The sequence below is a fragment of the Eptesicus fuscus genome, chromosome 15 (assembly GCF_027574615.1).
Source record: "Eptesicus fuscus isolate TK198812 chromosome 15, DD_ASM_mEF_20220401, whole genome shotgun sequence".
Classification (NCBI taxonomy): domain Eukaryota; kingdom Metazoa; phylum Chordata; class Mammalia; order Chiroptera; family Vespertilionidae; genus Eptesicus; species Eptesicus fuscus.
Window position 1 is genome coordinate 7,132,095 of NC_072487.1, and position 27,516 is coordinate 7,159,610.

Consider the following 27,516-nt stretch of genomic DNA (forward strand, 5'->3'; position numbering starts at 1 on the left):
AATGCTTTCAGCCATTCCAGCAGGCAATAATATAATTCTTCAGCCCTTGCTGAAGAGGTCTACCTACCTTTTGATGAACTTTTTGCATTTATTATGACATGCTGGAATTAGCTTCCAGCACTTTAAAGCCTAATTTTTTATAATCATCTCATTCAGTTAATTAGAGAAGGGTCATCTGGCAATTCCCCTTGGGTTGGAATTTTTATTGGAATCACTGAATTTATAAATGACTTTAAAAATTGACATTTTTATGGTATTGAGCCTTCTTATTCATGAACATAGTATCTCTACATGTATTTAGATTTTCACATAAATATTATTCAAATGAATATTTCATTTCACCCTTTATAATAGTTAACACCTAACAATAAAACTTAATTCATTGAAGGCATTTTTTTTAACATTAACATATAGTTAAAGTATAATTTTTATATACTTATTTGATGTGAAAATAGAAGAATCTAAGAAATGATTAGCCTTCATGCTCATTATGGGTCTGTATTAATACCAGTCCTCAGCTTGAAAAGGTCTATATTTTGTTTTATTGCTTAAGGAGTAGACCTTTGCTGTGAGTCACATAACAACAGAGTTACAGATTTTGAAGTTTAGGATTCTGAATTGTATGATCATGAAATAGAGAATCATCTCATCTCCAGAGGTAGAGTTTAGAGGGTTTTTTTTTTTAAAGGAGCTTTGCCTCTGCTGTAACCCAGTCAGCCTTCAGTTACACCTTCAGAATCTCTTGGGGATTGCTACCTCAACTGATAGAGGCCCTTCCTGTGGCTTATAGAGGGCATCTGAGAAAAATTCATGTCAAACCGTACTGACAAGAAACTTAACTGAAACAGTTGGTTATATTTATTGTCGGTGTTGTTCATTTAAGTGTTAGAAAATATTTCTTAATTTAAATTTTTATTTTAGATGTATTTTGTTTATTTTTCTTATAATTATCTAATTATATAATCTTATGAACCTTGTTTCTTCACTTTTTTCCATCACAATATTAGATAAACTTTTAACTTCTGTTCTGCTTATTTTGTGTCTAAGTCCCACCCACTCTGCTACTTTACTCATTTTTAAATTCTTTCCAAAACTTTCTCCTAATCCCAACTCTTTTCTTAACTCAAGAAAATCTGTGATATCTTTATGCTATCACCTCTATAAGTAATTTTCCAAAGGATACAATTCATTTTCTATTGGACATGTAACTTTAAAATTCAGGATACTTTGGGTTTGTCAGGCAATTTTTAGGTGCCCCTAATTATTCAATCCCATGAATCATAGTTTGAAAGACTCTTGAGAAAAATAATTTCGTATTTCTCTTAACCTCATTCCAGAAAACTATATCTCAACTTCCTCAGAAAGAAGATGGTATTTCTTTTGTTAAATGTCCAAAAAGAAAGAGATTCTAAACCACAACTTCAATAAGTCATTAGAATCATATTATATGACTACTAGAGGCCTGGTGCATCACCAGTAGGGTCCCTAGGCCTGGCCAGCAATCAGGGCTGATCTGTGGGGCAACCAGCAGGGTGATCAGGGGCCCCCACTGGCACCTACCTTGGCTGGCCTGGCGCCGCCGCAGCCCCCCCCCCCCCCCCATCCCCACCACCGCTGCCAGTTGGGGCCTGTGGGTTGGGGGCAGCTTCTGCATTGAGCGTCTGCCCCCTGGTGGTCAGTGTGTGTCATAGTGACCAGTCATTCCGCTATTCATTCGATTTGCATATTAGGGTTTTATATAGATAGATTGCAAAAACCTGCCTCTAATTCTGTATTTTGTTATGTTGTCTAACCATTCTCACATCCCTTTGTTCAATTCAGTTGTCTTCATTGATCCTTACTTAATGTAGGATAAGAAAAATAACAGATTTTTTTTTTTTTTTGCCTCTACAGAGCATTATGAGCAATAAATGCTTTACTGGAGTTATGTGTAAAGTTCCATGAGCATTTAAAGAATAGGCATATCAAGAAAGAGCATAGAAGAATGGTGATGTTTAAACTGGCCTTTTATCGATAAGATTTCATTAGAAGGAAAAGCAGGTTTAAATAAAAGGCATTTCAGGCAGATATAACAGTGTTGGTGCAAAAATGACCAGGGCATTTACATGGTTAGAGCTTAGGATACATGGAGGGAAGAGCTGAGTATGTGACTAAATAGTTAATTTAACTGAATGTTCTGTGACAGGTCCTGGAGAAGAAAAGATGTAAAAGGTTCTGACTCAGCTCTTTTAAAGTTTAACTAAAAAAATATGAGGATAGAGAGAATAGTTAAGAAATATGTAAAAGGGTGGTTTCAATATAGTATGCTAAATGCCAATCAAAGGAAGCACAAAGAAGAAATATTTAGTTCATCCTTCCTTAGCAATGCTGAAGGACAAGTAGAAGTTAGCCAGGCAAAGAAGAGAGCAAAGAAAATCACAAATAGTGTATGGAGACAACTTTAAATATAGTGGTACTTCTGTGAGATAAAGTCTAAGAATACAAGAGTTGGTCTCTGATGGATAACAATTGGGGGGTTTTAAACAGAGGAGTGACATACTTAGCTGTTTATATTCTGTGCTTAAAATAATTTTATGTAATAATGAGAATGGATTTAAGATCTGAGGTAAGGGAAGACAGTTAAGAAGCCAATGAAATAATACTTACAGGTGAGATATAATAAGGGCTTGAAATAGGGCAGGGAAAATATAAACGTAAAAGGAACTAGAGAAATACATTTTTTGAGCTAAATTTGACAAGATTTGATATTGGATGGTTTTTTTACTTTTTGTGGAGTTTTTATTTTTCCTCTTTTGAGTCTGTTGTTGACAACTTCTCTTAGTTTTTATCTTAATAAAGAATGCCATGATTTCCCTTTCATTCCTGCAGGATATATTGCTGGATATAGAATTCTGGGTTGACAGTTTTTAAACATTTGGAAAATGTTGTACAGCTGCCTCTGGCCTCCATGGTTTCTAATAAGAAATCTACTGTCTTTTGAGTTGGTTTTCCCTAAAAGTAGTCTATCATTTCTCTCTTATTGCTTCCAAGAGTTTATCTTTTGTTTTCAGAAGTTTATGATGTGTCTTGACATGGATTTCTTGGGGTTTATCCATTTTAGAGTTCCATATAACTTCTTGAATCTACGTTTATGGCTTTTCCCAAATTTGGGAAATTTTTAACCATATGTCTTCAAATACTTTTCATTCTGGGACTATAACAATATGAGTGTTATTGTCCCTCAGATCTCTAAGACTATGTTCATTTTCTTTCAGTATATTTTCTTTCTGTTGTTCAGATGGGGTAAATAACATTGACCTGTTCTCATGTTTCTGATTCTGTTCTCTGTTATCTCCACTGTACTGTTGGGTCCATTCCATCAAGTTTTATAATTTAGTTATTTTTCAGTTCTAAAATTTTCACTTGGCTTTTCTTTATATCCTTTCTTTCTTTGCTGAGACTTTCTATTTTTACTTTTTTCAAGCATATTTGTAATTTCTTATCAAAGCATTTTTATTATGATTGTATTAAAATTCTTGTTAGATAATTCCAACATCTGATTCATTGTTGTTATCTGTTGCCTCCTTTTCACATTGATATTGTCTTGGATCTTGGTATAACTAGTAATTTTGTATTATATGCTGGACATTCTTTGTATTATGTTCTAAAACTTTATATCATATTTAAATCTGTTTTACCCAGATACCATACCAGCCACATAGGGATGGAAATCCATGTTTTCTACTTGGCCTCTGTTGACATTCTGAGAGAGAGGTGCCTCATTAATATTTTCTAGTTGACCTCCACTGATACTACAGAGGGGGGCCTGGTTATCACTGAGAAGAAATGAAAGTCCCAGCTTCTTAATCAGTCTTCTCTGATACCACCCCTCAGGGGGTTAAAGGTGCTTCATTACATTCAAGCAAGAGTGGAAGTTTAGTCTCCTCACTTAGCCTTTACTGGCCAGGTTGAGGGTGGGGCCACAGATTTTTTCCCCCATGGTGTTTACAGGAATAGGCTGGTTATTGTCTAACATTTCTGTCTTAAAAGGATACATCTTTCCTGGTTCTTTAGCTAAAGGAAGAAGGATTTACTTGGGGCCTTTTTTGTCTGTGACTGTTGGCAATTCCAGTTCACTAGCTTCTCCAGAACCCAGTCTGGGATATTTTAGGCAGGAAAAAAACCCACACAGGAAACTTACTGTCATGTCATTCCTCATGTTTTGTAGTTCCTAGGCAGTCTGTGCTCTCTCTACTTTTCACTGTCTTATGTTTATTTTACATATAATATCCAGGTTTTGCACACAGTGAGAAGAAAAAGACAAAGTATATTTACTCCTGGCTTGATTTTTTAAAATGTGTATATTATTTAACTTAGCTGCAATATACTAATATTTTTTTTAATTATGTTAGGAAAACCTTACAGAAATAATATTCAGGTATAAACAGCATAGTCTACTTAAATGAAGTCTAATGGTCAAACTTTTTAGGGATATTCTAGAGTGGTAGAAAAATAATATTTCATAACTGTTTCATTTGTGGAATATTTGTGTTTTAATCACTTTTTATGATGTGAGTATAATATTGTGTTGATTTATTGTAGAAATCTGGCACAATTGAGTTATAGAACAACAATTATTATTTTGCTGTTTTAATATGTTCTTTCTGTTTCCTCCAGGGCTGGTGGACTAGGCCTCAATTTTGTTGGTGCCAATGTTGTTGTATTATTTGATCCAACATGGAATCCAGCCAATGATCTTCAGGCCATTGACAGGTATAATACTGACAAAATGTAAAGTGACCTGAAAATACTTTTAACCTAACCACTTTTCTGAATTGTTTAGGTTGCTTATCATATGACTGTGATTAGAAGATAGGGAAAACCTTGTTTAAAAAAAAACAAAACTTCTATTTAAGATAACCATGGATTTCTGAATCCAACTGGCAGGCTGATAGCTATTTATTTTCCATTCATCTCAAAGTCCCATTATTATGTCAGAATTGATTTAAGAAGAAAGAATACATCCACAGTACTTCAGGAAAATAGGAGAGGTCACTACTAGTAGATTAAAAGTTTTAAGAAACTCCTGAAATAGAGAATGAAAACAGAATCTGTGTGATCAAGAAACTAGCAGAGTAAAACCACTATCCAAAGTTGACAGAGCACAGAGAGAAAAAGAAATGAATATTTTAGAACATAAATAATGACCTGGACAGGAGAGAAAACATACATAGCTACATCTTCGTGATATTTATGAGTTCCAAAGATAAAGAGAAATGCCAAAAGATGCCAGAGTGAGAAAGAAGGAGATAAAATTATTTATAAAAATAAAGACAAAAATATAAAATAGTTTATCAACAAAGAAATTTATGTTAATGGGTATATGATACATAGAGCAATAATTTGTGACTTCCTATGTAATAAAAAGCTGATATGCAAATCGACCAAACTGTTGAACGACCAGTCACTGTGACACGCAGTGACCACCAGGGGGGAGATGCTCAATGCAGGGGGTGCCCCCTGGTGGTAAGTGCGCTCCCACAGGGGGAGCGCTGCTCAACCAGAAGCCAGGTTCATGGCTGGCGAATGTAGTGGCAGTGGTGGGAGCCTCTCCCACCTCCATGGCAGTGCTAAGGATGCCCGACAAGCGGCTTAGGCCCCCAGTCGCACATCCCCCGAGGGCTCCTGGACTTCAAGAGGGCAGAGGCCAGCCTGAGGGGACCCCCCCCCCCCAAGTTCACGAATTTCATTTACCAGGTCTCTAGTCAATAACATAAAAGTGGGGGACACAACTATAAAGGAGGGTTTTTTTTTAATACAACTGAAGTTAAATTGATATCAATTTAAAATAGTCATTACTTTTGGATGTTATATGTAATCTGCCTGGTAACCACAAATATGTATACAATATACACAAAAGGAAATGAGAAAAAAATCAAAATATGTCACTAAAAAATCAGGTAAACACAAAGGAAGGCAGTAATGGATGAAATGAAGGCCAAAATATCAATAAGGGATACAGAAAACAAATAAAATGGCAAAAATAACTCCTTCCTTTTCATTAATTATTTTAAATGTAAATGGATTAAACTCCCCATTCAAGAAACATAGATTGGCAAAATGGATTAAAAATAGTATCCAACCATATACTGTCTATAAGACTCTCATAGGTCTATGGACATACATAGGTTGAAAGTGAAAGGATTAAAAAAGGTATTCCACACAGACAGTAGTATGGGGAAGGTCTGAGGTGAGACAGGGGCTGGGTGGAGGTGGGCAAAGGAGGGGGAAATGGGAGTCATCTGTAATACTGTCAACAATAAATACAAGGCTATGTCATGCAAACAGGAACCAAAAGAGAGTAGGGGTGGTTACACTAATATCAGACAAAATAGACTTTAAGTTGAGACAAATATGGATGTTTTACAGTGATAAAAGATCCAACTCACCAAGAAGTGATAATAATAAACATAAATGCATCAAACATCTGAGCTCCAAAATATATAAAGCAAACATTGACAGTGTTATAAAAAGAAATAGCTAGCTCCACAATAATAGTAGGAGACTTCAATACTCCACTCTCAATAATGGATAGAACTTCCTGTTAGAAGATCAATAAGGCAAAGGAGGACTTTAACAACACTTAGATAAACTGGACCTAATAGACAAATATAGAACTGTCCTACAGCAACAGCATAATACACATTTTTCTCAAGTACCAATGGAATGTTTTCCACAATAGGCCATATGTTAGGCCACAAAATAAGTCTTAATAAATTTAATCCTCACCTGAAGATATGGTTTTATTGATTTTTTAGAAAGAAACATCAGTGGGTTGCCTCTTATACACTCCCCGACTAGGTATCGAACCTGCAACCTTTTGGTGTACGGGACAACACTCCAACCAATTGAGTGACCTGGCCAGGGCAGTCTTAATAAATTTAAAATGATGAAAATCATACAAGTTCTAGTCCAATCACAATAGAATGAAAATGAAATCAATGGTAGAAGAAACACAAGAAAATTCACAGATATGTTGAAATTAAACAACACACTCTCGGAACAACCACTGGATCAAAAAAAAAAAAATCACAAAGAAAATTAGAAAATACCTTGAAAAAAATTAAATTACAATAAATTGAAAGTTATAGAATGCAGCAAAAGCAATGCTAAGGGAAATTTATAGCTGTAAATGCTTACATTAAAAAAGAAGAAGGGTCTCAAATCAACAGTTTAACCTAACATTTTAAGGAACTAGAAAAATAAAAACAAACTGCCTTAGCCAGTGTGGCTCAGTTGGTTGAGCATCATCCCATATACCAAGGGATTGCTGGTGGACTCTGTCAGGGCACATGCCCAGGTTGAGGGGCACAATCCCTGGTTGGGGGCATATAGGAGGCAGCAGATCAATGTTTCTCTCTCACATGGATGTTTTTCTCTCCCTTCCTCTCTCAAGTCAATTAAAACCATATTTTAAAAAAGAAAACTAAACTCAAAGGAAGCAATAGGAAGGAAATAATAAGCATTAGAGTGGAGATAAACAAAATAGAGACTAAAAAACAAAATAGAAAAATTAACAAAACCAACAGTTGTTTTTTCAAAAAGATCAACAAACTTGACAAACCTTTAGCCAGATAGAAAAAAAAGAAGACTTAAATAACTTAAATCAGAAATGAAAAGAGGGACATTACTACTGACTTTACAGAAATGAAAAGAATTATAAGACAGAACTATAAAAATTATATACCAAGAAGTTGTAAAACCTAGAGAAATTAATACATTCTTAGAAACATACAGCCTATGAAGACTGAATCATAAAGAAATAAGAAATGTGAATAGATCTACAACTAGTAAAAAGATGCAGTCAGTAATCAAAACTGCCAACAAACAAAAGCCCCCAGGACAAGATGGCTTCACAATGAATTCTACTAAACATTTAAAGAAGAATTAATACCAATTCTTTTCAAACTCATCCAAAAATTGGAAGAAGGAATACTTCCTAATTTATTCTATGAGGCCAATATTACATTGATACTAAAGCCAGACAAAGATCTATACGCAAAGAAAAATATGCAAGTAAGTAGGAAAATATCCTGTGTTCATGAACTGGAAGACTTAATATTATTAAGGTGTCAATCAATACTGTTCAAAACTATCAATACTGTTCAGAACTATCTACAAATTCAGTGCAATTCCCATCAAAATTTCAATGAAATAGAAGTAGTAAAAGGTTTTAAGAGACCACTGTGGATAATTGTATGCCAACAAATTCGATAGCCTAGATGAAATGGACAAATTCCTAGAAGCCTACCAAGACTGGATCATGGACAGAAAAATCTTAAAAGACCTATAATGACTGTGGAGATGGAATCAGTCAGAAACCTCCCAATAAACAAAAGACCAGGACCCGATAGATGGCTCCGCTGGTGAATTCTACCAGACATTAAAAAAGAATTAACCCCAGTTTTTCTCAAACCCTTCCAAAGTATTAAAGAAGAGGAAACACTTCCTCACTTATTCTGTAAAGTCAGCATTACTCTGATACCAAAACCAGGCAAAGATACTACTAGAAAATAAAACTACCAACCAGTATTTTTTTATGAATAATTATGCAAAAATCCTTAATATAATACCAGCAAACTGAATTAAGTAGCATATTAAAACAATGATACATCATAACCAAGTTAGATGTATTCCTGGAATGCTAGGATAGTTCAACATTCTATAAAATCAGTCAGTGAAATACATCATATTAGCATGATCATCTCAGTTGTTGCAGAGAAGGCTTTTTGACAAAATTCAACACCCTTTCATGATAAAAAACTCCAACAAACTATGAATAGAAGGAAACTACCTCAACATAATAAAGGCCATTTGTAAAAAACCCAGAGCTCTCATCATAGTCAGTGGTGAAAGATTAAAAGTTTTTTCTCTAAGAACAGCAATGAGGAAAGGACTTCCGTTTTCACCACAAAATATATATATATATATATATATATATATATATATATATATATATATATATATATTTTTTTTTTTTTTTCATGAGATACCCAGGCTTGTCAAATTCGTAGACAGAAAGGAGAGTGATGGGTTAGGGGATGGTGGGGCGGGGGAGAGGGGAGTAGGGAGTGATTATTTACTGAGCCCTGTGTCAGTTGAGGGAGGTGAAAAAGTTCTGTAAAGAAGATAGTCATGATGGTCACACAGCAGTGTCTTTATACTTAATATCACTGAACTGTACATTTCAAAATGGTTAGCCCTGCCAGTGTGGCTCAGTTGGTTGAGTGTCATCCTGGGCATCAAAAGGTCACCAAGTCAATTCTGGGTCAGGGTACATGCGGGCTCAATCCTTGGTTGAGTTGTTTGTGGGAGGCAACCAATCAATGTTTCTCTCTCCCTCTCCCTCTCCCTTTTTCTGTCTCTAAAATCAATAAAAACATATTTTTTAAATAAATTAATTTTTAATAAAAATTGTTTAAATGATTAAATTTTTATAAATAATAAAAAACAAGGAAATAAACAGATAAGAACTGATTATTTAGAAATAAATAACAGTGAAATCACTATATCAATATTTAAGTTCTGATACTAATTTACAATGTAAAATTTATTTCTTAGAAAAGAAAGACAGAAAGTAAAAGAAAGATATTTAGAAAAATAGAAAAGTAAAGTAAACCTAAGGAAAATAGAGGAAATTGTATAAATTATCACATTATTAAAATAAAAGCAAAACATAATAAATCACTCACTGAAAAGAGTAAAATAGACAAACTTTTGAAAAGCCTAAGCTGAGGGGAAAAGGCAAATACACAGAAATGCTTAAGAAGTAGAACGGCCCAATAAGTATCAAGAGTATTTATTTATAACATCTAACATTTTCTAGAATATAAATGATTAAGATTGACTAAAGATGACGTGAAAAAATCCTATCTAATAATAGACAAATATGCAAATTGACCATACCTCCAACACACCCTTTACAAGCCACGCCCACACGGCACGCCCACCATCCAATCAGAGCGAGTATGCAAATTAACCCAAACCAAGATGGCTACAGGCACAGAGAGCAAGGTTTCCTAGGTAACAGAGGAAGCCAAGCTTTCTGCCAGCCAGTTGCAGGCCTAAGCCTCCACTCAAGCTACAAAGTTTCAATTATATAAGGTAAACAAATTCAAACAAATGGCGGCAGAATGGAGCTTGAGAGAGCAGGTCAGGGTTGCCGCCGGCAACAGGGGAAGCAAAGCTTTCCACACACCCTGGCCGGGCCCACCCGCTTAAGGCAACAAAGTTTCAATTATAACCCCAACACAAATGGCTGCCAGGCCTCAGAGGGAGCCCCAGGCTTGGCTCTGCTCCAGGCTACAAAGTTTCAATTGTAGAAGGAAAATAAATTCCAGATACCAGGGCCTCCTCTTGGGTTGCCAGGGGGTGTGGCCCAGCCTGCAAACCACCACAGGCCCTCGCTCAGGCCACCCCACGCCCCAAGGGAACCCCACCCTGATCAGGGACACCCTTCAGGGCAAACCAGCTGGCCCTCACCCCTGTACCAGGTCTCTATCCTATCTAATAAAAGAGTAATATACAGATTGATCATCACTGCAACACACAATATAGCTGCCCTCATGTGGTCAAAGATCCTGCCCCCATGTGGACACAAGATGGCCACCACAAGATGGCCAGCAGGAGAGGGGAGTTGGGAGGCACCCAGCCTGCAAGGGAGGGCAGTTGAGAAGGACCAGGCCTGCAAGGGAGGGCAGTTGGAGGTGATCAGTCCTGCAGGAGAGGGCAGTTAGGGGTAACCAGGCCGGCAGAGGAGGGAAGTTGGGGGCAAACAGGCTGGCAGCAGAGTGGTTAGGGGGTGATCAGGCTGGCAGGCAGAAGCGATTAGGGGCAATCAGGAAGGCAGGCAGGCAAGCAGTTGGGAGCCAGCAGTCCTGGATTGTGAGAGGGATGTCCGACTGCCCATTTAGGCCCAATCCCAGATCGGGCCTAAATGGGCAGTCAGACATCCCTTGAGGGGTCCCAAATTGGAGAAGGTACAGGCTGGGCTGAGGGACAACCCCCCTCCGTGCATGAATTTTGTGCACCGGGCCTCTAGTTATTAAATAATCTTAGAAGAAATTGAGAGGATATCAAAGATGTACAATTTTATGAAGGACTTAGGCTCAGTATTTTTGTGTGTTGTGTTTTTTAAAATGGAGATATATCTTTTTTTCAATATTTATTGAACACTTAGTATTATGTATAAGATGTCACATTAGATATATGTCAGTCAAAGCAAATCAGATATGGTTTTATTTTGTCCTTATAGAAATTAAAATAATTTATTTGCTCAAGTTTATAGCCAGTAATTGTCAGGGTCAGGATCTGAAACCACATAGTCTTACTAAAAAGCCTACATACTTAATCAGCCTCTTGCCACTGACAGCTGTCAAGTAAAATGGTCAAATGAAAACCACAGAAAAATCTCTACTTTTTCTTTGTCTTATGATATTTGTTGTAATCTTGTTCTTTTTCATCTAGGCTATCAAGACCTAGTATCTTATTTATCCCAGTATTCCCGTAAAGCACAGTCCTGTGGTTCTCAATGAAAGTTAGTTGACAATAAAACTAAATGAACAACATTTCTCTTCTCCTCCCTGCCCTTGCACTGACTCTGTTAAGAGGAGCCCCGACCAGCGTGGCTCAGTGGTTGAGTATGGACCTATGAACCAGGAGTTCATGGCTCGATTCCCGGTCAGAGCACATGCTCGGCTTGGGGACTCAATCTCCAATGGCGGGGTGTGCAGGAGGCAACCAATCAATGATTCTCTCTCATCACTGATGTTTCCATCTCCCTCTCCTTTCCTCTATGAAGTCAATAAGAATAAAAAGGGAAAAAAGAATAATCTTGATCTCCATACTATGTATCCGTTTCTGGACACTTGCCTCTACATGGTCAAATATCATATAACTTGCCTCTACATGGTTATATATCATATAACATATCTCTACTTTATGTACCAAGAAAATGAAGCATAGGTCCAAAGTAACATGTACACAAGCTTTTTGTCTTTAAAGATTAAGGAATCCTATATAATAAAACCCTAATAAGCAAACTGACCGAACGGCAGAACGACTGGTCGCTATGACGTGCACTGACCACCAGGGGGCAGACGCTCAATGCAGGAGCTGCCCCCTGGTGGTCAGTGCGCTCCCACAGGGGGAGTGCCCCTCAGCCAGAATTTGGGCTCATGGCTGGCGAGCGCAGCGGCAGTGGCGTGAGCCTCTCCTGCCTCCGCTGCAGGCTGGCGGTAAGGAGTGAGGGGTCCGGACTGCGAGAGGGATGTCTGACTGCGGGCTATCCCCCAAGGGGTCCTGGACTGCGAGAGGGGCAGGCCAGGCTGAGGGACCTCCCCCCCCCCCCCCCCGCCGCCGTGCACAAATTTTGTGCACCGGTCCTCTAGTATGTACTCTAACAATCTATCCCATTCACCAAACAATTGGATAACAGTTTGATGGCCATACACCCAAAAGACTTTCCTTAAATCCATTTAAAAAAAAATTTAGACCCCAGATGCATGGTGGGAGACAAAGGGGTTGTGAGCCCCTCTGTGTCTAAGCTACAGGATGGAAGTGGCACTGCAGTCACCTCTCATTCTCAGAGCTGTCACAGGAGCCCCCATCCCCTGTGGAGCTATAAGATTTCTGGAACCCCATGATGCCCTCTTGTAAAGCCCTCTGTGAGGACAAGGGGGTGACAGAGGCACAAGGAGCACCAACTATAACAACATAGAGTAACTTTACAAGGTCAAAATCATATACTCACAGATTGTAACATTTTCAAGCTTGAGGCAGTATGGCCTGGCACGTGACCCCCTGGTGACTGTAACAGGTATTTAGGAGCAGATGACCTCATTCAGAGCATCTATTAAAGCTCCACCTGGGAGAACCTGCAGGGACTAGAACCACAGTTAACCAGTGTTGTGAGTCAGGTTAGAGTTTTAATTAGCACTGTGGTTCCTACCAAAACACCTGGGATACTAGTCAGCTGAGTGACTCCGGCAGACAGCCCCCAGGGGAATCTCTGGATGAGGACCACCAATCTGCACTTCTATAGCCTCACCAGCTGATTAACTGCTTTTCCCCAGGTTTTTTTTTCCTTTCTTTAAACAATACAGTTTCATTGAGATGTAATTAATACACAATAAACTGCTCATGTTTAAAGTGTACAATTAATAAGTTTTGATATATGCGTACAACTGTGAAACCATCACCACAATAATAGTCACTCTATCCATCATCCCCACCCCAAATTTTCCTTTTGCTACTGTTAGTGTAAAAATATCCAAACCTGTAAAGAATTTTTGTGAACTTATTTGAGCCTAGCTATCAACAGCTTCCGGGAAGCAGAATCTCAATGAATTAGGATATGCTCCAGAGAATGGCTGTTTTTATCCTTGTTTTATAGATACAGGAGGCGGGGAACCTCTGGGATTGGGTAAAAAGTGAAATGATAGACACATTGACACATTACTTGGGTGGGTACAGGATTAGTTTATAGTCAACAATTAACATGATAACAATAACAATGAAGGAATTTGTGTCTCTGTCCTGGAGCCCAGGACATTTGGTTGTACCCTGAGGGGTCCGGAAAAAAGGGAAGTTACAAGTTACCCTGACATTTCAATGATATGTTATCATAGATGCAAAAAGATATTAAGTTCAGTTAAGGTAAAGGTCTATGTTGTCAGGGAAGATACAGGGCTAGGAGGTGACCACCTACCATAACTGCTTTTAGTTAAATTTCAGACCATCCTTTGTGGTTACTTTAGGTCTTTGAGTTTGCAAGACTGCCATGCAGGCCTCCCCTGAGCTTGTCAGGTTAGCAAGTGGCCACTTTCATCCACACTACTTTATAATCCCTCTCCTGCCCCTCTCCAAGTCCCTATTCCCAAGCAGCCAGTGATCTGCTTTCTATCATTAGTTTGTATTTTTGAGAGTTTTATATAAATGGAATGATTTGGGAACATTCATAAGTTTAAGTTTAAGATTACAATAAAAGAAAAATCTAAATTTAAGAAAAAAATTTGGACAATAAAAGCTAATGTTTGTAGCAGAAATAAAGTTGATATGTACATTTTTCTATAATACTTTTCCATGACTGGTCTTTTTATATGAATTTCTATTTTGCACTATTATTAAATAGTATAGCATATATAAACATAAAATGTTTCTTTTTAAATTAAAATTTCAGTAATCTTCCATTTTTATGTCCAAAAGATACTGCCTGAACCCAAAGTTGTTTCACCTGGTTTTTGTTTGCTTCTGTTTTTAATATTTTTGCAGAGCATATAGGATTGGGCAATGCAGAGATGTCAAAGTGTTTAGGCTGATATCCTTGGGAACTGTGGAGGAGATCATGTACTTACGGCAGGTGTACAAACAGGTAAATATATTTTCCTTCTTTTAATTAAAAAGTAAACATTTGCCTGTTTTCAAAAATTAGGAACAAATATGTGTAAAAATATATTTTAAATTTTATCCTAACTGTAATATGGCATTTGTTAAGATTATATATAAAAGGCTAAGTGTCCCGCTGACTGGTAGCTATGATGCACAATGACCACCAGGGGGCAGACACTTCGACCAGTAACTATGATGTGCGCTAACCACCAGGGGGCAGACACTCAACGCCGGAGCTGCCATGATACACACTGGCCATTTAAAAATAAATGGCACCATGGACCTGGCACCGACAAACCAACACTCGGCTTCCCCCACATGGGACACAGGCCCCACCACCACCCCGGAGCGACACCCCACCAAATTGCAGCCAATGCTGCCAAGACCCCATGGCACAAAATGTGGCCCACAGCCCAGCCTGGCCTGGAAACAGTCACTGTGGGTGCCAGGTAATAATGTCACGTAGCAACAACTGGCTTCCTTTCCCTAGCAACTAGCTTCCTTGGAGTTTCTTCAGCCTAGCAACCCAACTTGCTTTATAGCCAGGTGCACACATTTTACAGTTCAACCAAATGTCTGTGAAGCATTTTCCCGTGCTTCATCTCATTTGATCCTCACAGAAGTCCTGGAGTAGGTAGATAGGAGACTTGGTAGAATCCTATTTTCTTTTCATTAGCCAGAAAACGGAGATTTAGAAAGTTTAGAAACTTGATCCTACTGAAAAGAAATAAAAAATGGTGAAACTTGAAAATGACTTCAGGTTTTCTCACTGCGCAGAATATAGTCAAACACTGCTGCAGTTAAATATTTCACCCTTTGTTCTCTCTGCGTGATCTACAATAATCTGCTTCGTGTTGATATTTACTGTTGTGTTGCTGAAATTACCTGAAAGAAAAGTTGGGGTGCTTCACTGGGCTGGAAAAAGTTTAGCTAAATCAGAAAGCAGTTCTAATTAAGCAAGTTTATATCTATATAATAAAAGCCTAAGCGACCATTTTGGCGGAACAACGAGAACAATGATCAGTTGCTATGGTGCACACTGACCACCAGGGGGAAGACGCTCAACGCAGAAGCTGCCCCCTGGTGGTCAGTGTGCTCCCACAGGGGGAGCGCCGCTCAGCCAGAAGCCGGGCTCACAGCTGGCAAGAGAAGTGGCGGTGACAGGAGTCTCTCCTGCCTCTGCAGCAGCACTAAGGAACAGCGAGCTGAGTGGTAAGGAGCAGCAAGCAGGGAGGCGGTAAGGAGCAAGGGGTCCCAGACTGCAAGAGGGCGCAGTCCAGGCTGAGGGACCCTCCACCCACAGTGCACGAATTTCATGCACTGGGCCTCTAGTATACATATAAAAGGCTAGTTTGACTCGCACATGTGTGATACATATAAAGCTCTCACTGGCGCCAATTGCATGCGTGTGTTTTGATCTGTCATTGTCGATCATGAATTTGGTTGACACTTCTATTATAGAAAAAGGCAAATAACAATATTGACATATTTCTTTTAATTAATTTCCTTTCAACGTGCATGAATCTGTGCACCGGGCCACTAATACTTCTATAAAACAGATTCTTAAGTTCATTGAATTTTAGAGCTGAAAGTTTCTTACAGCAATACTTCTTAAACTTTAATGAGCACATGAGTCATCTAGGGCCATGGTCGGCAAACTGCGGCTCGAGAGCCACATGCGGCTCTTTGGCCCCTTGAGTGTGGCTCTTCCACAAATACCACGGCCTGGGCAAGTCTATTTTGAAGAAGTGGCGTTAGAAGTTCAAGTTTAAAAAATTTGGCTCTCAAAAGAAATTTCAATCGTTATACTGTTGATATTTGGCTCTGTTGACTAATGAGTTTGCCAACCACTGATCTAGGGAATCCTTAAAACACAGCTTCTGATTTAGTCGGTCTGGGTGGAGCCCAAGATTCTGCATTTTAAAAAAATACATATTTTTATTGATTTCAGAGAGGAAAGGAGAGGGAGAGAGAAATAGAAACATCAATGATGAGAGAGAAGCACTGATCGGCTGGCTGCCTCCTGCACACCCCACACCTGGGATTGAGCTCGCAACCCAGATAGGTGCCCTGACCGGGAATCAAACCGTGACCTCCTTCTTGGTTCATAGGTCAATGCTCAACCACTGAGCCACACCAGCCGGGCAAGATTCTCATTCTTAACAAGCCCCGAGAAGTGCCAACACAAGTAGTGTGTATAGCACAATCAGAGTAGCGAGGTCACGGTTTCCCAGACTGTGGGCCAAGACAATGATATGCCACAGATGCGATACAGGTGCACTGGGACATCCATCCCACAACTCTGAGCAGCAAGATGGTCAAAGCCAGCTTTGAGTAACAACCTCTGTTTATTCCAGGTAAATGTTCATATGTTACATATGTTGCCATTTTCTATATTTCCCATGACATGAAAAAAAGTGAGGAGAAGTGCCTTAGAGATAGTGAATGCAACTTTTTCATGTTGTACATAATGAAACTGGGACCCAGAGCCACCCAGTAAATAGAGTCATAGGACTCAGGCGCAGGGGCCCTAACTACTATGCTGGTGCTTTTAGTATTTATCTAAAATTGCATTAATTCTTTAATATCCTTAGGGTATCAATTACTATTCCAGTTATGCCTCTAAATAAACAAGGTTTATTTAGTTTATAATTGCTGACTTGAGAAGATTTGGAATGAGGTTCAAGTTTAATTATATATGTTAAATTTGAATTACTCCCTATATATTTAGTTGGCATTTCTTTAAGAGCAAACATCTGCCACATGTGGTGGTAGTTAACCTAAGAATGATCCAATCTTAAAATTAATGCTGTTTTCTTAATTCTAAAAATAGATCTGTACACAGCAGTTTTTGTTTTCTCTTAAAGCACTTAGCTCTATAAGAAGCCTTTCATCTTTTTGTTCCCTGGTATAGCACAACTACTTAAAAATTAGTTTTTTAAACATGTTTAACCAATCTTGGAAAAAAGTAGAATATTATTTTTTCAACTTAGGAGCAGTTCTTGAGAATAATATCTTAGCCTATCACAAGTAAGAGTCTTTTCCTCAATTGTGTAATTTTTCATAGTCCCGCTACTACATATGTACAGGGTGGGGCAGAAGCAGGTTTACAATTGTTTATATGGAAAATAATACAGTAATTAATAAATAATAATACAAAAATAAACTCTGTGTTTCGTGTACTCATAACTCTAAGCTTAATTTTGTCCTGAATATAGTTTTTAACTATTCATTTGACTATAATGAGATAAAATGGCCTATTATATAATGTATATTATATACTGTATAATAAAAAGGCTTCAGAAGATGAGGATAATTTAAGTTTTCAGAACTTTGTAGGATCTAGTTTCTTATTAAAATACTTTTTAAAAGTGAGCCACTTAGGGAAGATTCAGCCATACAGCTTGGTAGGCACAAATAAATATAAGATGGCAATCATGTGAGGAAATTAAATGTGATTTAAAAGATTGATTGGACTTTGAACCAAGGGTACATATGGCATACATACTCTAGCCTCCCACGTGTTTCTCAGATCTTTGGGGGAAAATAAATATCCAAAAATAACTTTTAGAAAAAAAAGAAACACCTGTAAAAATGTTGGAAAACAAGAAAAGTTTACTCTGTGGTCCAGAAATTATAAGGAACCCTGAAAAACAGAAAGCAGATGGGATCAGATTAGAAGAAGAAACCAAACTAAACTCAGGAAACGGCTACTGAAAAGGGTAGGATATTCCAAATTTAGAGTTACCAGATACTAAAATAATAAGGGAGCTTGGGGGTAACTGTGATACCCTCTCTTTGGGGTATTGTTGATGACCTAACAAGATGGTTTAACCCTTACAGTATTATCCCTTTGCACCGAATTACAGCCAACAGAGGTGTCTGCCCCCAAGAGAGACAATAATTAGAAATAGTGGGATCAAAGAAGCAAGGTAGAGCAGCATTTTGCTGGGATCGAGAAGAAGAAAGTTCCTCCCATTGCCCAGAAAATTGCACCTCCCCACTTTGAATAGTCACTGTAGTAGGGTGAGATAAACATAATATTTGAAGACAGATGAATACCCAACAAAAATAATTATTTAACAATTTAGGAAAATAAACACTGAAAATGGTCCTCAAAGATATCAGGTCCTAATCCCTGGAACCTGTAAATGTTATTTCATGTGGGAAAACGGTGTCTTTGCAGTTATGGTTAAATTAGTGATTTTGAGATGGGGAGATTAGCCTAGATCAGTGGTCGGCAAACCTCGGCTCGAGAGCCACATACGGCTCTGGCCCCTTGAGTTTTTAGCAAAGGCCAGCTTAGGAGTACCCTAATTAAGTTAATAACAATGTACCTACCTATATATTTTAAGTTTAAAAAATGTGGCTCTCAAAAGGAATTTCAATCGTTGTACTGATGATACTTGGCTCTGTTGGCTAATGAGTTTGCCGACCACTGGCCTAGATTATCCCGGCGTGGCCCAAATCAGAATTGGCCTTTTAAGAAAGAATCGAAGGGAAATCTGACACAGACAGAAGACAAGGCAACGTAGCCACAGAGGCAGATATTGGAGTAATGTAGTCACAAACTAAGGAATGCTGGCATCCACGGGAAGCTGGAAGAGGCAAGGAGTGGTTTCTCCCGAGAGCGACTGGAGAAGGCATGACCCTGCCAAAACCTTGTCAGCCCAGTGACACGGATTTCAGACTCCTGGCCTCCAGACTGTAAGAGAATACATTTCTGTTTTTTAAAACACTAAGTTTATGATCATATTACAGGAGCCATAGGAACTAATGCAGCCACTCCAAAAAAGAAGTAACCTCAGAGAAAACAAAATTAATCGAAGAGATTATGAAAGAAATATAAAGAATATATTCAAATAGTAAGTGAGGTTGTAGGACCTTGGAAACAAGAACAGAGTACTAGGAAAAATAATCCCAAACAATGAAAAACTCCAAAGATAGGCTGAGTAGCAAAGAACAAAGTTTTCATCTAAAAGAAAGCCACACAATTCTACATTACAGAGCAAAAAGACAGACACACACACGGAAGAAAAGTTAGGGGACATGACGGTTCGATCTAGAAGTTCCATTATCAGCCTTTGTATGTTTTTTTAATTAAATTTTTTTTAAAATTACAGTTACATTTAGTATTATTTTATATTAATTTCAGTTGTACCCGCATAGTGGTTAGCCACCATTATCAGTCTTATAGTTGAAGAAGAGAACAGAAGGAAAAGAAGGGAAGAAGCCCCAAGTCAAAGAAACATGTAAAACGTAGAGAGCAAGCCCTGCAGGGTAGCTCAGTTGGTTCAAGCATTGCCTCAATACACCAACGTTGTAGTTCCATCCGGTCAGGGCACATACAAGAATCAACCAATGACTGCATAAGTAAGTGGAACAACACATCGATGTTTCTCCCTTGCTCTCTCTGAAAAATCAATAAAGTAAAAAAAAAAAAAAAAAGGAACAAGTCCACAGCAGCTGTGCTTCAGGTTTGGAACATTGCATGTAATCTAAAGTTTGGCATTCAGAAACTTATCTTTTATAGATATATTTAGAAATACGTTTTTATTTACAGAAGAGTTGTGAGAACAGCACAAAGAATTCTGAATTAACTTCATCCAAATTCCCCAGTTGTTCACATTTCACCCCATTTGCTTTCTCTTTCTCTCAGCTGTGAACTTTATTCTTTTTCTGAACCATTTGAAAGTTGCTGGTTTATCACCTCTAAATTGTCTAGTGTGGATTTCCCCCGAACAAGGACACTCTCTTATTTATATGTACATATAAAGGTAGTGTTATGCTTGCCCTGGCTGGTTGGCTCAGTTGGTTGGAGCATTGTCCCATGCACCAAAAGGTTGGGGGTTCAATTCCCATTCAGGGCACATACCTACGTTGAAGGTTTGATCCCCAGTCAGAGTGCCTGTGTGAGGCAACCAACTGATGTTTCTCACATCAATGTCTCTCTCTTTCTCCCTCTCTCTCTCCCTCTCCCTCTCCCTCTCTTCCCTTCTTCCCTTCTTCCCCTCTTCCCCTTCCTCTCGCTCTCTAAAATCAATAAACACATCCTCCGATGAGGATTAAAAAAATTTTATGCATTATAAACACTTAGTTTTACATATTGTTCTGCAACTTGCTTTTCCCCCCCACTGTCCTCTCGGAAACTCAAGATATCCAAATCAAGAAACTAATAGTGATACATTACCTTGTAATCCACAGAACCCATTCAGATTTTACCAATTGTCCTAGTAATGTTTCCTTTTTCCTAACTGGTTCAGGATCATGGTTACATTTCTTTTTGTGTCTCTTTAGTTTTCTTATACCTGGAATAAGCTTTCCTTGGCTTTCATGTTCTTGATAGTTTTAAAGAATAAAACCTTCCCTGTGTAGGATCTCCTTCATTATCAGTCATTGATGTTTCCTCGTGCCCAGACTCAAGTCCAGAAGCCTTGCCATGAACAGTATGAAGCAATTCTGTGCTCTGCTCATTGCACTGGTCAGAAGGCACATGGTGGTGCCATGCCCCAGTGTTGGTGATGTTAACCTTGATCACCAAGCAAGTTTGTGTCTGCTGGCTTTCTCCACTACAAGTTGCCATTTTTTTCTGGTTGTAATTGATAAATATATTACGGGAAAATCTCTATGATTATGCTAATGTTCTGTCTCTCATCAAACCTTACCCATTGGCCTTAGCATTCACTGCTGATTCCCTCCTGAATCAGCTACCACTATGATGGTTGTCAGATGGTGATTTTTCTATTTCCATTATTCCTGCTTTTTAAAAATTAGTTGGCATTCTACCATGAGAGCTTATTTCCCCTTCTCTTCTATTTATTTAATCTGTGTGGACTCATGGGTTCCTACTTTAGTAACATTACAATTCATTGACTACGATAGGTCCTCGGTTTACGTCGGAGGTCTGTTCCTACGGCATGACGTAATGCGATTTTTGCCATAAGTCGGAACCCACCTACATAAGCACCTACGTCACTCACGTGAAGCACATACACAGCAGTAATGAAGTGAAGCAGTAAAAAAAATTTAAAAGGAAGATAACAATTCCTGATCTTTACTTGTGGTAAATAAATAATAAAAAACATAAAGCACATATGTACATACGTCAAAATGACGGAACTTTTTTTTATAAATAAATGGGAGATGGCGACGTAACCACGAAATGACGTGCGTCAAGTCCGACGTAACCTGAGGACTGCCATTGATACTCAAACTATCTCATTTTTGACCAGTGGGAACCCTATCAAGGTAGCATCTGTCATTTTGACAGGCCTCTATAATTCTGTCATTTTGACAGGCCTCATAATTCTTTTTGCACTTCTTACTGTGGTGAACTGAATAGTGGTCCCCCAAAGATGTCCACATCTTAATCCCCTTAAACCACTGGATTATAAGTTTTGTGATAAAACTTTGGTATTACACTTACAAGATTCAGATTTAATGCTTACATATTATTTTTGGTAATTATATTTAACTAGTGGCCCAGTGCACGAAATTCATGCAGGGGGGTCGTGTCCCTCAGCCCGGCCTGCACCCTCTCCAATCTGGGACCCCTCGGGGGATGTCCAACTGCCAGTTTAGGCCCAATCCCAGGGATCGGGCCTAAACCGGCAGTCGGACATCCCTTTTGCAATCTGGGACCGCTGGCTCCTAACCACTCACCTGCCTGCCTGCCTGATCGCCCCCATCTCCCTCCCCCCCACTGGCCTGCTCGCCCCCAACTGCCACCCCTGCCAGCCTGATTGCTCCCAACTGCCCCCCTGCCATCCTGATCACTCCCAACTGCCCCCCCCCCCCGCTGGCTTGCTTCCCCCCAACTGCCCCCCCTGCTGGCCTGATCGCCCCCAATTGCCCCCCCCCCACCAGCCTGCTCACCCCCAACTGCCCCTCTTGCTGGCCTGATCACCCCCAACTGCCCTCCCCTGCTGGCCTGCTTACCCCCAACTACCCCCCCCCTGCCAGCCTGATCACTCCCAAGTGCCCCCCCCACGCCAGCCTGCTCACCCCCAATGGGCCGGCCGCCCCTGCCAGCCTGCTTGCCCCAAACTGCCCTCCCCCACTGGCCTGATCACCCCCAACTGCCCTCCCCTCCTGGCCTCATTGCCCCTAACTGCCTCAGCCTCGGCCCCACCACCATGGGTTTGTTTGGAAGGATGTCTAGAAGGTCTCCAGGTCTAATTAACATATTACCCTTTTATTAGTATAGATAGTGCTGCAGTCTGACAATACAGTGTTTAAGATAAAGTCAAAAGCAAGGGTAAAATCATCGGTAATGAGGCCATCGGGTGCATTGACTGCTATTGTGGTTCTGTATTCCCAGAACGGTAGCCCATGCTTCTGGGACATTGGTATTGAATTGATTAAGCTGATATGTTGATCCATAACTTCTTCAAACTAAGGTCACAAGAGTCTTGTTTTAATAGTAACATCCTAGAAGTGAAAAATTATTTATTACAAATAAATTTTGGATTCAGCCCAAATGTATGCCTATATTATTTCTATAAATTCTAGAAATGTCCCTTTCTAGCTGGGTAGCTGTGGCCAAGGCACTTAATTGCCCTATATGTAAGTTTCTTTATTTCTAAAATAGAGCAAATCCAGTTTCTTTATTTCTGAAAGGGAGATAATATATCTACCTAATAAAAGAGTAACATGCTAATTGACTGTACCTTCATGATGCCCACCAGCCAATCAGGAATGACTATGCAAATTAACCCAACAAAGATGGTGGGTTAATTTGCATATGCAGGCACCAAGTGGCTGGGGGCAGGACGGGACGTTTGCGTCGTCGCCATGGCAACAATGCAGGCATTCTGCACCACCCCGGCCGCTCTGGGCCTCTGAGCAACATAAGGAAGGCAGAAAGGCATCTCTGGGCCGGAGCGGAAAGGTGGCTCCGGCCAGAGCAAAGGCAGTGCTGGCAGCCAGAGAAAGGAAGGCCCATTCTGGCACGAATCTTCGTGCATCGGGCTTCTAGTATGTATGTTCATATATATATATATATATATATATATATTTTTTGTTGTTGTTGTTGTTGTTGTTGTTGTTGTTGTTAATCCTCACCTGAGGATATATTTCCCATTGGTTTTTAGAGAGAGTGGAAGAGAGAAGGGGGGGGATGTGGGGACAGAGAGAGAGAGAGAGAAGAGAGAGAGAGAGAAACATTGGTGTGAGAAAGACACATTGATTGGTTGCCTCCTTCACGAGCCCTGATCAGAACCAGGGATCGAATTTGCAACCCAGATATGTGACCTTGACTGGGAATCAAACCCTCAACCCTTCAGTGTGTGGACTGATGCTCTACCACTGACGCACAGCAGCCAGGACAGAAGTTAATGTCTTATATGGTTCTAAGGGATTAAATGAGAAAATGTAAAACTGCTTTACATGTAGTAAGTGTTTGATAAATAGGAGCTATTAAGAATAACTTTAGTTGCCTAGAGTAATTTATTATAGTACAAATCAACTCTGATAATCACAATAACATGTGACTTCTTACTAATCCTTCTATCAACAATAGACTGAAGTTGTTTTCATTCTGTGCATTTTTTGGTTTCTTGCAAGCAACTTGAAAATATACATGGGGTTAATCAGATTGTATTTACATTACATTCATTAAAAATAGCCAGTAAATAGACACATTGATATTGATACAAAAATGGCATATGTCCTTAAGGGTTCCATGTTAATATTCTTTCTTTATTCAAAATTATTTCAAAGATGCAATGTTTCTAAACCGTAAATGGGTTCTTGCTGTTAGCTGACAATGTAACCATGGCCAGTTAGTTTGACACCAATATGGTTATCATATAATTACTTCAGATTATAATTTAACTTTGATAATGTAGTAATTATTTCTATCAGTTTTAGTAGTTCCCATTGTAATAATAGCGGGAAAGGAGAAAAGTGAATCCAAATGTATGCCTATATTATTAAATATTTTATGTCAGGTGGATAGTCCTTCAAGATGTTATCTTGACTGAGTTGGTAGAAATAGATAAAATAGTCTTCTTAATAGGACTGGCCAGATTATTATTATTTCACCATAATGGCAACATCTGCTAGGAAAATTAAAATAAAATTTCCTCCCTAAGGAGAATCTGCCTGCTCCAGCTAAAGCTGTGTATATACATGGAATGCCAGGAAATTCTGACATATTGTTGGCGCAAACACTTCAAAAATATCTTGTGTTTTTTTCTGTTTTAGCAACTTCAGTGTGTGGTGGTTGGAAGCGAAAATGCCAAGCGATATTTTGAAGCAGTTCAAGGATCAAAAGAGCATCGAGGAGAGCTTTTTGGACTCTATAATCTCTTCAAACTGAGGCCTCAAGGGTCTTGTCTTACAAAGGATATCCTGGAGGTTTGAAATTGTTCTCTGACCTTTCCAATATTTTAAACGTAGTTTTCTCCCTCAGGAAACTTGAAATATAATTGCTAGTGCCTTTTCAGAGAAAATTGTGGTTTTATTCATAAAAAATGCCTTATGTTTACAATTTCTACTTCTTGAGAAATAAGAAATGAGTTATTGTACCTCTATACTAAGATTTTCCCATGCATACTAATAAATAATCTACACACCAAATACAGATACATATGCTAGATAGTGTGACCTCCAACGCCATTTTCAGACTGGGAAAGAGGAGTCTATTATTTTGAAACAGCTGTTGAAGTCAGAACCTAAAAAAAAAGATACTTTCCTAAATAAACAAAAGTATAAAATGTGTTTTGATTAAAAGTTACCAAATATTCCCTGAGATGCACTCCCATGTCTCATGGAGATTTTTGTTTTCTGTTCCCAGTAAAAATTCCACACCAATATTTCAAACTCTCCCAGTTGTGTTCATCCTCAGCATACAGATGTTTCTTATTCTTCAAATGAGATATTTATATCCTTTAAAAAATCTTTTAAATTCTTTAATATACCACACTACTGAGGCTATTAACCTATTTTCTAGTTGACATTTAGTATTATAAAATCCTGGACTATCATTTTTTTTCAAACCACCCCCCTGCCCCCATCATATAGATGAAGAAACTGAATCTTAGAATTAAGGATATTTTCCTTAATTTTCAGGACTTTGTAATAAAACCTTAATACTCTATACTTCATTTATTCATTAGGTAACATAAAAATAGTTCAAGGAACAATTGGTCCCTGTCTTTAAAGAACTTAGGCCATCTTGGTGGGAGGTGGGAGAGAACATTTACATAATGAAATGTAACATCAGAAAGCGTATGATAAGCAGGTAGCAGTATGACTCTAGCCGAATACTAGTAAGTGAACATTAACTCATGGCTAACAGGAAGGGGCATATTGTTTGTACACTGTGACTATTAGAACTGTTACATCATTGCCAGTGTCTACTGCTGAGTGTTATTTTATAGTAACTGATTCTGAATTGAGTGGCCCATTTAAAGTCCCTTTCTTTGAATATGCTCTTTCTTGTTATAGACTTGTCTTCCCATTTCTTTTCTCTCATCTATTGAATATCCCTGTTTGGCCTCCAGGGCTCCTTCAGACCTTGCCTCCATCTCAGAGTATTAAACAACATACCAGCCGACATTCATGTTTCTAATTTGCAATCATTATCTATAAAATATATTAGCATTATATTACTTATGCCATTTTTTACCGTAGTTTAGTTCTCTATTTTATGAGAATCGCCACCTATTCTTTGGTTAAACAAGTGTTAGGTAAGACATATCTGTATGGCAAGTTATTAAATAGAACTTTCTCTGTTCTCTGGGTGTCCCAACTATATTTTATTTCTTCTCTAGGAGTGTCTGTTTACTAATGACAGGACTCCCAGGTTTTATTTTGTTTATGGTTCTTGCTAAGCACATCATTGGCATTCAGTTATTAAATATTGAGTTAAAGTTGTTCATTTGTTGTCAACCAGATTTTAAAATTATTCAGGCCTGGTTAAATTCATGCTGCTTTTGGCCAAACAGTGTTTTAAAATGTTATTATGCTAAGCCCTCTATAATGAAAGCATGTATCATAACATAAAAGATGAATTTCATTTCTTGTGATACATTTTAATTTTTAAAAGCTATAATAAATCCCTTTAAAATGTTTTAAGATGTAGAACTTACAGAACATTTTTAATCTGATGATTTCTGAGCAATTGAGTTATATTTTTCATTGACTTTTTAAATCTACATCATAGTTTCTCTTTAGAATTAGATATTGAGAGTTCATTTCACAAATATTTATTGGGTATATACTAAATGTCAAGTACTGTTCATAGAGCTAAGTATACAGAAATGAATAAAATACACCCCCAAAAAAATCCTGCCTATTAAAAAAATTCTATTTGGGGGGACAAATAATAAGCAGAAAAAAGTAAGTGAAGCTTACACTATATTATGATGGTAGATTCCAAGGCTAAAAATAGAGCAGGTAGAAGATGAATAAGTTCTGAGATCTAATGCCCAGCACAGTGATTAGAGTCAATACTACTAAATACTTTAAAATCGCTGAGGGGCAATATCATAAATGTTCTCACCACACAAAAAATGATCATTATGGGACCTGATAGAGATGTTAGCTAAAGCTACAGTGGTAATCATATTGTAGTATATACATGTATCACATCAACATGCTGTGTACCTTAAATGTGTACAGTGTTATATGTAAACTGTACTTCAATAAAAAAAAATGAGAGCGGGAAGGGAAATAGGAGGCTGTCAGGGAAACCACATTTCAATTGTAAACGGAGTGGCCCAGGAAGAGCTCACTGTGGGACTGCATTTGACCCTTTGAAGAGACCAGGGAGGAAGATGTGATTTGGACACAGGAACAAGTGCAAAGGCCCTGAGGGAGGAGAGTGAACAGCATGATTGCAAATGGCAGGGAGGCCCGAGTGGCTGGAGTGGAGTCGGCGAGAGAGCGAGATGGGGCCAGAGACCTGACAGGAAGCGGGACATACAGGAACTTTGACTCTGAATTTGAGGGAGCCAACAAGCGATCAGAGGGTTCTGAACAGAAGCAGGACATCGTCTGATCTGCGTTACCTGGATTAATATTAAGAATTAGACAGCAGAAGTACAAGAGTGGGAGCAAGCAGTGAGGTAGGAAGGTAATGCA

At 38.7% G+C, this 27,516-nt stretch overlaps 1 protein-coding gene across 2 annotated transcripts in view; it reads left to right on the forward strand.

Annotated features, from left to right (window-relative positions):
* The window catches only part of ERCC6L2 (ERCC excision repair 6 like 2), a 131,913-nt gene that overhangs the window by 62,313 nt on the left and 42,084 nt on the right, over positions 1–27,516 (forward strand). For both annotated transcript variants that reach the window (XM_054727095.1, XM_054727094.1), the window contains exons 12-14: positions 4,657–4,752; positions 14,311–14,410; positions 24,634–24,786. In XM_054727095.1, the coding sequence (XP_054583070.1) occupies positions 4,657–4,752; positions 14,311–14,410; positions 24,634–24,786 (349 nt within the window). The remainder of the gene's footprint in view (positions 1–4,656; positions 4,753–14,310; positions 14,411–24,633; positions 24,787–27,516) is intronic.